Source organism: Aquarana catesbeiana, linkage group LG11 (genome assembly GCF_042186555.1).
Source record: "Aquarana catesbeiana isolate 2022-GZ linkage group LG11, ASM4218655v1, whole genome shotgun sequence".
Classification (NCBI taxonomy): Eukaryota; Metazoa; Chordata; class Amphibia; order Anura; family Ranidae; genus Aquarana; species Aquarana catesbeiana.
Window position 1 is genome coordinate 114,642,830 of NC_133334.1, and position 12,608 is coordinate 114,655,437.

Here is a 12,608-nt window from a genome sequence, read left to right on the forward strand (position 1 = left end):
CTTTAAAGTATGACACATTCTAATACTATCTCTTGCTTGTTAATGCCTTGCATTGGGTTACTTTATTATATTCCAGATGCTGGTTAGGCATGACCTTGCCAAACAACTAGAGAGAATACCAGCTGAAGTTCTAGTTTCAGAAAGATCCTTTAAGCGTGATGTTCTGAAATGGCTAGAAATGCTACGCTCCAAGGCCATGCTTCGCTTGCAAGCTATTAGGGTCCTTGTTAAACACCAGCTAGAAAATCTCCCTCTGAGGGACACAAAGGATCTCTTCCATGATTTGTTGGGAAATTTGAGAGAAGATGGTAAGTTGATAAGTCTCTTAGTCCACTTCCAGATCTGTATGCCTGTAAGAAACATGAAGGACCTCAACCCAAGAGCCCAAGAATTTGTACCTGGGAATCCATGGTCTGTAAGAAGTTTACCAAAGGAGATGTGCTATCTATTCCCAACGTATCTCAACACCTTGATGGAAGTTACTGAACGGTGGGGTGGAGATCACAGTGAGGACATATATGTTAGAGTTTACTTTTCTCCACAAATTCCAGAAGGATTTTTTCAAAGGTATAATTCTAAACACCTATTAATGCTTACTGGTACTAAATTGTGATGTAGATTTCTTTGAGCAGTAGACTTTTTGCATAGCTTTTGCTAACTGCTTATTATCACTGCTAACGTTGCATCATTTGTGGCCATGTTTAAAATCTAGCTTTTGCATGCTTTGTCATTTTGGCAGAGGATTGTTGATATCAATTCATTAAAAGACAAGCTTTGAACTGTAGTATTAACACATTTAAATATGAATTATGGCCACCTAGTTTAGTAAATTTACATTTCAGACTCATGGTGAAATCGTGCTCTTTCTACACTACCCATTGGGTGGAAAAAGGCAGCTTTCTTCTAGTGAACAATGGAAAACCGCTGATGATCAAAGAGAATAACCAGAGAGCCGACAGCTACCTTGAGATTCGAAGTCGAAGACCCAAAAAACCCAATGGTAAGTTTCAGTAATAAGTTATCTCTATTTTAAAATGTATTGATTAAAAAGTAATAGTTTTCAGATCACAATCTGACTGTGCATAGGTCCACAAACGGCATCAGGAAGAACCTTGATGCATCTTTGGACAGAAGTCATTGGCATGGTTAAAAATATTCTTTTGATATATAACTTAAAGTTCACATTAACCACAGATCTTTTGGAAATTAGATCATTACCAAGTACACTATTTATATGAGCTTCCTGAACATCTTATTGCAAAACCATGGGCATTATTATGGAGTTGCATCCCCTCTCCATTTCTGGCTATAACAGCCCCTATCTTCTGCGAAGGTTGTCCACAAGATTTTGGAGCGATTTTGTAGGAATTTGTGTACATTTAGCAGGAAGTGCATTTTAAGGTCAAATTCTTACATTGGGCTAAAAGACCTGGCTCACATTTGTGTTGCAATTTATCCCAAACTCGAGTCCTCCACACAAAACTTATCAAACCATATTTTTATGGACCTGGCTTTGTGCGGAATCAGGTCAAAACAGAAAAGGGCCTTAAGGTTGGAATCCACAATTGTCTAAAATATCTATGCACTGTATGTTGAAGAATTAACCATGCTCTTTACTGTAAGCTCCTGAAACCAACAATTTTGAGGGGTGTCCACATACTTTTTGACAAACAATGTACAATAACAGCAAATAACAGGGTGGTATATACTTTATGCTCACAGCATGACATAGTCAAGGTAGTGCATGGTAGAGTTGAGAATGAGTAAACAAAATGAAAAGATAGGTCCAAAAGAATAAAGGGACAATATTCAGACAAAACCAAAATTAAGCGGTAGTAGTCAGCAGCATTGGCAATGCACTATATAAGGGAGAAAAAGCACTATTACTGGGCCGCCAAATGCTATTTTCTTAGGACAATTCCTGGTAGTATACAGTCAGGACCATAAATATTGGGACATCGACACAATTCTAATCTTTTTGGCTCTTTACACCACCACAATGGATTTGAAATGAAACAAACAAGATGTGCTTTAACTGCAGACTTTCAGCTTTAATTTGAGGGTATTTACATCCAAATCAGGTGAATGGTGTAGGAATTACAGTTTGTATATGTGCCTCCCACTTTTTAAGGGACCAAAAGTAATGGGACAATTGGCTGCTCAGCTGTTCCATGGCCAGGTGTGTGTTATTCCCTCATTATCCCATTTACAAGGAGCAGATAAAAGGCCCAGAGTTCATTTCAAGTGTACTGTTTGCATTTGGAATCTGTTGCTGTCAACTCTCAATATGAGATCCAAAGAGCTGTCACTAGTGAAGCAAGCCATCATTAGGCTGAAAAAACAAAACAAACCCATCAGAGAGATAGCAAAAACTTTAGGTGTGGCCAAATCAACTGTTTGGAATAGCCTTAAAAAGAAAGAACGCACCGGTGAGCTCAACAACACCAAAAGACCCAGGAGACCACGGAAAACAACTGTGGTGGATGACTGAAGAATTCTTTCCCTGGTGAAGAAAACACCCTCCACACCAGTTGGCCAGATCAAGAACACTCTCCAGGAGGTAGGTGTATGTGTGTCAAAGTCAACAATCAAGAGAAGACTTCACCAGAGTGAATACAGAGGGTTCGCCACAAGATGTAACTATTGGTGAGCCTCAAAAACAGGAAGGCCAGATTAGAGTTTGCCAAACAACATCTAAAAAAGCCTTCACAGTTCTGGAACAACATCCTATGGACAGATGAGACCAAGATCAACTTGTACCAGAGTGATGGGAACTTGGAAGAGAAGAGTATAGAGAAGGAAAGGAACTGCTCATGATCCAAAGCATACCACCTCATCAGTGAAGCATGGTGGTGGTAGTGTCATGGCGTGGGCATGTATGGCTGCCAATGGAACTGGCTCTCTTGTATTTATTGATGATGTGACTGCTGACAAAAGCAGCAGGATGAATTCTGAAGTGTTTCGGGCAATATTATCTGCTCATATTCAGCAAAATGCTTCAGAACTCGTTGGACGGCACTTCACAGTGCAGATGGACAATGACCCGAAGCATACTGCGAAAGCAAAGAGTTTTTAAGGGAAAGAAGTGGAATGTTATGCAATGGCCAAGTCAATCACCTGACCTGAATCCGATTGAGCATGCATTTCACTTGCTGAAGACAAAACTGAAGGGAAAATGCCCCAAGAACAAGCAGGAACTGAAGACAGTTGCAGTAGAGGCCTGGCAGAGCATCACCAGGGATGAAACCCAGCGTCTGGTGATGTCTATGCATTCCAGACTTCAGGCTGTAATTGACTGCAAAGGATTTGCAACCAAGTATTAAAAAGTGAAAGTTTGATGGATGATTGTTAATCTGTCCCATTACTTTTGGTCCCTTAAAAATTGGGAGGCACATATACAAACTGTTGTAATTCCTACACCGTTCACCTGATTTGGATGTAAATACCCTCAAATTAAATCTGAAAGTCTGCAATTAAAGAACATCTTGTTTGTTTCATTTCAAATCCATTGTGGTGGTGTATAGAGCCAAAAAGATTAGAATTGTCTTGATGTCCCAATATTTATGGACCTGACTGTACGTCAGTTTATGCATAGGCAGTACAGCATTAATTAAATTCTCCAACAAAATCCAATACTGCAGTTATTACAAAAATGTATATGACTTACAAATATCAGTTATTCTATGATTGCCTTAAGCCTATATGGGGAAATCTGAACAGTTTTCAAAATTGATGATGACATCCTTCCTCTATTTTTGTATGCAGGACATTTATTGTATGACTCATTAACTTCAGCAAGGAAGCCCAAACAATTGTCCTAAGTTTGGGACTGGTAGTGCATTGCCTATTTATCTATTCATCTTTCCTTTCATAATGTTATCTTGCTAGATCTTCCACAATACAGGAGATGTTGGTCAGCAGTGGGTAAGAAATAATATTTCTCATAGAGCACCATATATATGACTATTTGGACCAGTCTAACAGATTACACTACATTGCGCATTAAGCTCCAGCAAATATGATGTTGTGAATCCAGGCTCCAGTGCTAGGAACTGACTTAGGATCGAAATAAGCTGTAAATCTGTAAATCCTGATTTTTTTATGGTTTATTAAAGGACACGGGTCAGGAGGAAGTCTGAGATGTGTGGGTTAAACTACTGCCTCAAGGAGCATTGGATAGTGACACAGAAATGGTCATCATGCTTCAGTTTTATGTCAGAGAAAATTTTTGTTAAAATGCTTGTATTCAAAAAGATTCTTCATTTTCTGCAGAGCCATAAGAAATAATTTTGCATATTTATGGATTGTCTGATCCTTGGCGCTGCCTTGGAGGCCTTTTCTGCACCCTGCCATGATGAAAACGCAGGGCTTGCCTGTCATGGTACCTTTGGGCTTGAGTTCAGCTTGTGATAATCTCCAGACACCTGATATACTGTCTTAGCCACAGAAAGCACTGTGATACATCCATTGGTATAATACTGTCCCTGAAGACTCCCTTGGAACGTGGAAGTATGCCCACCTGAGAGGTGAATGTCTGGAATGTAACATGTTCACTGGGTCCTGCATTGGCATATTCTAGTATCTTGTTTGTCATAGGGTGCTGTTCATGCCACCTCTGTGGTAGATACTAGAGTCTTGCCCTTTTTTTGTGGAGCCTGTTGTGTGTTACTTGGTCTAATGTTACATCCCTTTACACATTTAATACTCTAGAGATTTTGTGCAGCCACACATTGTATATGACACAAGTATTCTGATAAAATAGCTCTGCAACATGTGTTGCATGCAACCAGGCACGTGCTATTCTTTCTCCTGCTACATTCCCCTACTGGGTTAATGCTCAGGAGTTTCTGTGCTCTGGGAGCACAGCACTGGGACACTTTTCCAAGTTTCTGCTACACACTGGGCCCTGCAGCCTGGTTCCTATTGCTGCACCACATTTAGCTTGTCACTCACTTGCATGCATTTTTTCTGTCTCTCCCCTCTTCAGCGTGAGGTAATTCACCACCAGCTTCTCACAACAATTACAGGGTCAATCCTCCTTGCTGTTGCCTACAAGTTACTCAGACACAGACAGCCATATGACCTCTTCTGCTTTAACCATTACTGGAAATTTCACACTTTTACATACTGGCAGATCATAAGCCCAAGGAAAACAGTTCTGTGGGCCTTTCTAGCTTATGATCCACTTACAGTGTCTCTACCCAGGCAGGACTGGTGCAAGGATTTTTGACACCCTAGGCGAAACCACCTTTTGCTGCCCCATTGGCTCCACCCCCTTTGCCCTGCCCATGTGACAGAAGGCGCCACTATACAAGAAGCATCAGCTCTGCTTCCTCTAGCGCTGGCTCCAGTGCTGCGCCGCACCTCTAATTACACTACACCGGTCGGACCGAGTTAGTTACATGCTGCAGACGCAGAGGGAAATCAGCAGCCGGGCGCCCCTAGGCAGCAGTGCGCCCTAGGCGGCTGCCTAGTTTGCCTAGTGGTAGCACCGGCCCTGTACCCAGGGACATGATATTGGCTGTCTGGACAGTTGCCCCCTGCTTGAGTCCAAACACACCTCAAAATCTTTCCCAGCTCCATCATGCATTGCTTCCTCATCAGCATTATCCAGGAGGAATTGTTGCTGCTCCCTCAGCTGAGGATAAGGAGAATTGTAACTCATCTTCTCTGTATGAGTTTGTGTCTAAGCAGGTTCAGCCAACATAAACCTAGGCTTGGGATATAATTTGAGTTCTTATTGACATAATGGGGGGGATTTACTAAAATTGATGCACACAGAATCTAAAGCAGTGGTGCATAATAACCAATCAGCTTGTTCAATTAATCTTTGACAATAACACCTAGAGGCCGATTGGTTACTATGCACCGCTGCACCAGATTATATGTGCACTAGTTTTAGTACATCTCTACCAAAGTGTGTACATGCCTGTATATGGAGCAACATATGTCTGAATTCTCTAAAACCACCAGTCAGGGCTCCCTTAAAAGTCCCCAACCTGTGAAAATGTTCCCAGTATACTCTGTAACCTGCCTAATATGGTGACTGGATTAATTCTGACAAGCTATTTTCATTTCCCAAACCTTTTTTGCTGAGCAATACCTTTTGAGGAGATGTGTCTTAACAAGTAGGCTTTTCCCATTGTGGACCCAGCCATTTCTTGGTTTAATAAAACATTGAATATTCTTGTAAAGGACATTCCAATGTTTAAGGATTCGATTAACAAGAGACTGAAACCCCTTTCCAAGTCCCTTTTATATCCTTTTATATCTGGCAGGCCCTGCACTGCAACCTGTCATTACTGTCATGTCCATTTGGCAAACCTTGGCGGTTATAGACCAAGAAAATGACTAGGGCACCTGAAATGATCTTCAATCATTCCATTTTGCAACAACAACACACGATCACACCAAAGTCCGACGGATTCATACGTGATGACGTACGACCGGACTAAAATAAGGAAGTTGATAGCCGGTAGCCAATAGCTGCCCTAGCGTGATTTTTCGTCCGTCGGACTAGCATACAGACGAGCGGATTTTTCAACCTGACTCGAGTCCGTCGGACAAATTTGAAACATGTTCCAAATCTAAAGTCCGTCAGATTTTTGACCAAAAAAGTCCGTTGCAGGTCCGATGGAGCCCACACACGGTCGGATTGTCCACCGGATTCGGTCCGTCGGACCAGTCTGGTCAAAAGGTCCGCCCGTGTGTACACGGCATAAGCCCCAAGCTGGAAAACTTCTTCTGAAGCTTGAACGAGTTAATTTTGTTTCCTCTAAGACCTACAAGTTCAAGCCCAAGTCTTAGGATGCAGTTCCATTGTAAACCTTGGATGCCCAAATCTTCCAGTCATTTCACAATGAGGGGATGCCCCCACTTCTTTAGCTTTTGCAACCACTTGCACTAAAAGCATCTCAGATGCATGGTTGAAGGGCATAGTATCCAGAAAAGGAAAGGTTTTGAGTGAAACCTATTCACAGTTTCTAAGCCAAAAAGTGACATTTACCCCATTATGGATTTAAAAGCGATCAATATTTTCACTCGATTGCAAAAATTTCACATTGAATAGACCAGGTCAGTCATTGCTTTCCTCCATTCTTGAGATTTTTAGGACTCTGTGTAGATCAAAGATGTTTACTGGATACGCTGGAAACATGGGTACATGCAATGTTACCTGCATTTTGCTTTGGGCACACAACACTACAGGTTTGTATCCCTTTCCTTTGGTTTATGCGCCGCACCTGCAGTATTTATCAGTCTCTAGATTCACCAATTTTCCTGACACCCAGGACACGGTTGCCTCTATCTTGGCGACTCACAAATCCAGCTCTGGAATCAGGGAACCAGGGCTGGACTGGGATAAAAATTTGGCCCTGGACTTCATCCAGACCAGACCACTTTAATTGTGCAAACAAGCACAAAAACAGTATATAAACAATACGCAATTGTGCAAAAAAACATAAGTAGCATAACATAAGGAATCCTCACTAACCTCTTTTATTATTTCACTTATTCTCCTCTGTATTTTTCTCATCTTTCTCACATCACTGCGTGAAGTTGAGGGCGAACCAAGAAAACCATTACTTTGACAGGCTTTCACTGAAACCGGCCCACTGAGCCATCGGCCCACCGGGAAACTCCCTGTAGTCCCAATGGCCAGTACATGCCTGCAGGGAACTACTTTGTTCCACTGGTCTGGAATATTCTCTCCAGAGATACCAGCCTGACAGGCTGGGGAGGAATCTTATACACCCTCCTGGAACAAAGGACCAGGTCACCAGAGGAAGCTTTTCTCCTGATCAACATACTAGAGCTATGAGTGATTTGGTTACCCCCTCTATGCTGCACCTTTTGGCTGCAAAGTCATCCAAACTGGATTCAGTCAGACAGTGGCACAGCAGTGGCATCTGGGATGATCCACAAGTCTTGTGACTGAAAGGGAAGCCAATCAGATTATACTTGTTTGAAACAGCACTACAGCACTGTTTGCCATGCACCTTCCAGGCATGGAAAATTGGTAGACCAGCTACCTCAGTCAACATTGTCTGGAGTCAGGAAAATGGTCTTTTCACCTTAAGGTTTTTCAGGTCATCTGTCGCTAGTGGGTAGCACTCAATATGTACCTTCTGGCTTCCAGATTTAACAACAAACTTTGCAAGTTTGTTTGCAGGTCTAGGGATCCTCTAGCCATAGCTGAGGATGCTCTGATGACTTTGTGGAATCAGTTCAACCTGATTTGCTCCATTGCTCTTCTGAAGCTCCCGCCTCGCCTGCTCTAAAAGATCTAGGAAGAAAGGCATATCAGTGATTCTCATTGTATCAGACTGACCCAGGTGAATGTGGTACTCAGACCTCATCACATTCCTGGCAGACTCCTAATGGGCTCTTTCACTGCTTCATAATCTGGCATTGACGGCTTGGCTGTTGGAACCCAGGTCCTAAGGGATTGTAGTCTATCTGATTCGCTTAATCCTATGCTCCTAAAAGCAAGGAAATCCACCTAGCATCAAGCTGTTTAAGTTTATCTCTTGCCTACTCTTCTTTAAGACTGACTGTCATCGTTTTCATCATTCCAGAAGGTCACCATAAGGGACCTGCCTTTTGTTCCACCACTTCTAGGTGGCTCCAGCAGCTTACTGTTGAAGCCTATGGACTTAAAGATTAGGCTCTACCTTTTCCTGTCAAAGTGCACTCCACCAAATTAGTAAGGGCCTTTTAACATCAGGCTTCTGTTTCACCGATTTGCAAGTCTGCCACCTGGTCATCGGTTCAGGTGTTCTCTAAGGTTTTCAAGGGGAATGTTCAAGCCTCATCCAATGCCAGCTTCATACATAAGGTCCTTCAAGCTACTATTTGAGCTGCAAGCAGATCACTTGCTAACAACCTTTTTTGTTTTGCCAGTGTCCAATTCAGCTACAGGCAGCATTATAACTCACATGTCTCAGAATTCTTTCTGGCCCTGTGTACCTTGGTGAAGAAAGTTAATTTATGGTTAGTCAAAAATCCTAATATAATTACTATTTAAATGCAGATTTTGGACCTCTCTGGGATTTTAAATTAACAATCCTTTCCATTATGGAGAAGCTTTGCAAGCAGTGGCCTGGACTTTTTTACTTTATCCGGACCCCTTGTAGGACAGTGGGATGTCCCGAAGAGTTTGAATGGCCGGATATTGAGGGTCCTGGTTCAGTCTTTGACATGTATGTATTGTTTCATGGATAAAAATGTTTTCACAGCTGGTAAGAATTGCTATTATGGAGTGAAACAGGACCCCTCTTTACAGAGTCAGTCCACTAACAAGTCAAATTAAATTATATGTGTCTCCTGGCTACTTTCATTGTTTTAATATTACAGCAAGGAGATTATTATTACAGTGCCTTGAAAGTATTCATACCCCTTGAAATTTTCCACATTTTTCATGTTATAACCAAAAACATAAATGTCTTTTATTGGGATTTTATGTCATAGACCAACACAAAGTGGCACATAATTGTGAAGTGGAAGGAAAAGGATAAAGGCTTTTCATTTTTTTTTTACAAATAAACATCTGAAAAGTGTGGTGTGCATTTGTATTCAGCCCCCCTGAGTCAATACTTCGTAGAACCACCTTTTGCTGCAATTACAGCTGCAAGTATTTTTGGGTATGTCTCTACCAGATTTGCAAATCTAGAGAGTGACATTTTTGCCTATTCTTTGCAAAATAGCTCAAGCTCTGTCAGATTGAATGGAGAGCGTCTGTAAACAGCAATTTTCAATTCTTGCCACAGATTCTCAATTGGATTTAGGTCTGGACTTTGACTGGGCCATTCTAACACATGAATATGCTTTGATCTAAATCATTCAATTGTAGCTCTGGCTGTATATTTAACCACTTAAGCCCCGGACCATTTGGCTGGCCAAAGACCAGAGCACTTTTTGCAATTCGGCACTGCGTCACTTTAACTGACCATTGCGCGGTCGTGTGACATGGCTCCCAAACAAAATTGATGTCCTTCTTTTCCCACTAATAGAGCTTTCTTTTGGTGGTATTTGATCACCTCTGCGGTTTTTATTTTTTGCGTTATAAACAAAAAATAGCAACAATTTTGAAAAAAGTGCATTATTTTTTACTTTTTGCTATAATAAATATCCCCAAAAAATATATATAAAAATTTTTTTTTTCCTCAGTTTAGGCCGAAACGTATTCTTCTACATATTTTTGGTAAAAAAAAATCGCGATAAGCATTTATTGATTGGTTTCCACAAAAGTTATAGCGCCTACAAAATAGAGGATAGTTTTATGGCATTTTTATTGTTAATTTCTTTTTTTTTACTAGTAATGGCAGAGATCAGTGATTTTTATCGTGACTGTGACATTATGGCAGACACATCGGACACTTTTGGCGCGATTTTGGGACCGTTCACATTTATACAGCGATCAGTGCGATTAAAAATGCATTGATTACTGTGTAAAGGTGACTGGCAGTGAAGGGGTTAACCACTAGGTGGTGCTGTAGGGGTTAAGTGTGTCCTAGGGAGTGATTCTAACTGTGGGGGGGAGGGGCTATGTTTGACACTACACTGATCACTGCTCCTGATCACAGGGAGCTGTGATCAGTGAGAGTGTCATTAGGCAGAACAGGGAGATGCTTGTTTACATTAGCACCTCCCCGATCTTCCTCACCGTGAGACGCGGATATCGAGTCCGCGGGACCCGCGATAACGGTCACGGAGCTCCCGGCCGCGGCGCGCGCCCGCGAGCCACGGATATCGAGCCCGCAGGTCCCGCGATCACGGTCACTGAGCTCCTGTCAGAGGCGCGCGAGCCGCCTCTTAAAGGGCCACGTACAGGTACGATAATCTGCCTGTACGTGCCCTTCTGCCGCAATATATCTGCGTGAGGCGGTCAGGAAGCAGTTAAGGTAGTTGTCCTGCTGGAAGATGAACCTCCGCCCTAGTCTTAAGTCTTTGCAGGTTTTGCCCTGTATTTGGCTACATCCATCTTCCCATCAACTCTGACCAGCTTCCCTGTCCCTGCTGAAGAAAAGTATCCCCACAACATAATGCTGCCACCACCATGTTTTCAGCTCCTCCAGAATTACCATGGGCCTTTTGGCTGCTTCTCTGATTAATGCTCTCCTTGCCCGGCCTGTCAGTTTAGGTGGATGGCCATGTCTTGGTAGGTTTGCAGTTGTGCCATACTCTTTCCATTTTTGGATGATGGATTGAACAGTGCTCTGTGAGATGTTCAAAGCTTGGGATTTTTTTTATAACCTGCTTAAAACTTCTCCACAACTTTATCCCTAATTAGTAAATAGAGTCCTGACCTGTCTGGTGTGTTCCTTGGCCTTCATGATGCTGTTTGTTCACTAAGATTCTCTAACAAACTTCTGAGGGCTTCACAGAACAGCTGTATTTATACTGAGATTCGATTACACACAGGTGGACTCTATTTACTAATTAGATGACTTCTGAAAGCAATTGGTTTCACTATATTTTAGTTCGGGGTATCAGAGTAAAGGGGGCTGAATACAAATGCATGCCACAGTTTTCAGATATTTATTTGTAAAAAAAATGGAAAAACATTTATTGTTTTTCCTCCACTTGACAATTATGTGCCACTTTGTGTTTGTCTATCACTTTGCAGTATCTAACAAAATCTGAAATAATGTTTTAGGATGGACTGACCATTTAAAGCAAGCATTTGCTTTGCCCAAACATGAGAAAGCAACATTTCCCATGCCCAGCAGCTCATAGGTGTCCTTTTATGAAAGTGCGGTAAAATACCGCTTTTCAGTTCTCAGGCATTCTCAGAGGAGATCGCTCTCCTCTGAGTGCCTGTTTATGAAAGTGTGTAGATCGCTTCTCATGTTGAGTTGAGGAGCGATCTACAAACGCCGGGAACTCCTGAGAATGGCTCCTCTCACTGTAATCTCGTGTGATGTAGCGGGATTACAGTATGAGGAACCATAAAATACAAAAGTTTAACACAAATCAGCACATTATTCCCCAACATATTAATAAAATAATAAAGATAAATTCCCCCTACACAATATACATTAACCTAATTATAAAAAAAACATTGTTTTTATCAATATTTAAAGATCATACATGTTCCTATTTAAATGTGAATGGTGTATAGTAAATGAATGTAATGCACATATGTAATGCAGCTATACACCATTCATATAAATGCAAAATACATTTATAATCATTAAAAAAATAATTTTAATAAAGTATACAAGTATAAATATTTATTAATAAATTAAAGTAAAATATATTTCATTATAGATAAACATAAAAATTGATAAACTGGTGCGATGCGAGAACACTGCGAATCCACTGCGGGTTCCCGCATCGCACCGACTCGCATGTCAGTTCACACTTCCATATGCGAATCGCTGGGGAGTGTCAATACATTGTTAAGGACACCCCCAGATCAGCTTGCATATCGCACTGCGAACTGACAGTTCGGACATGAATCGGATCGCATATGTGTGAACACACATGCGATCCGATTCTGGTCCGAACAGAAAAAAGGGTTCTGTGCGTGTTTGCACCGAATGCGGTGCGATATCAGCCATACTATCTGTACAGCTGATATCGCACCGCACAGACATCGCATGTAA

General features: G+C 41.7%; 1 protein-coding gene across 1 annotated transcript in view; it reads left to right on the top strand.

Moving 5' to 3' along the window:
* Window positions 1-12,608, top strand: part of LOC141112272 (malignant fibrous histiocytoma-amplified sequence 1 homolog) — a 72,694-nt gene that overhangs the window by 23,760 nt on the left and 36,326 nt on the right. Inside the window, exons 6-8 of the mRNA XM_073604914.1 lie at window positions 77-567; window positions 843-1,000; window positions 9,032-9,200. Coding sequence (XP_073461015.1) covers window positions 77-567; window positions 843-1,000; window positions 9,032-9,200 — 818 coding nt within the window. The remainder of the gene's footprint in view (window positions 1-76; window positions 568-842; window positions 1,001-9,031; window positions 9,201-12,608) is intronic.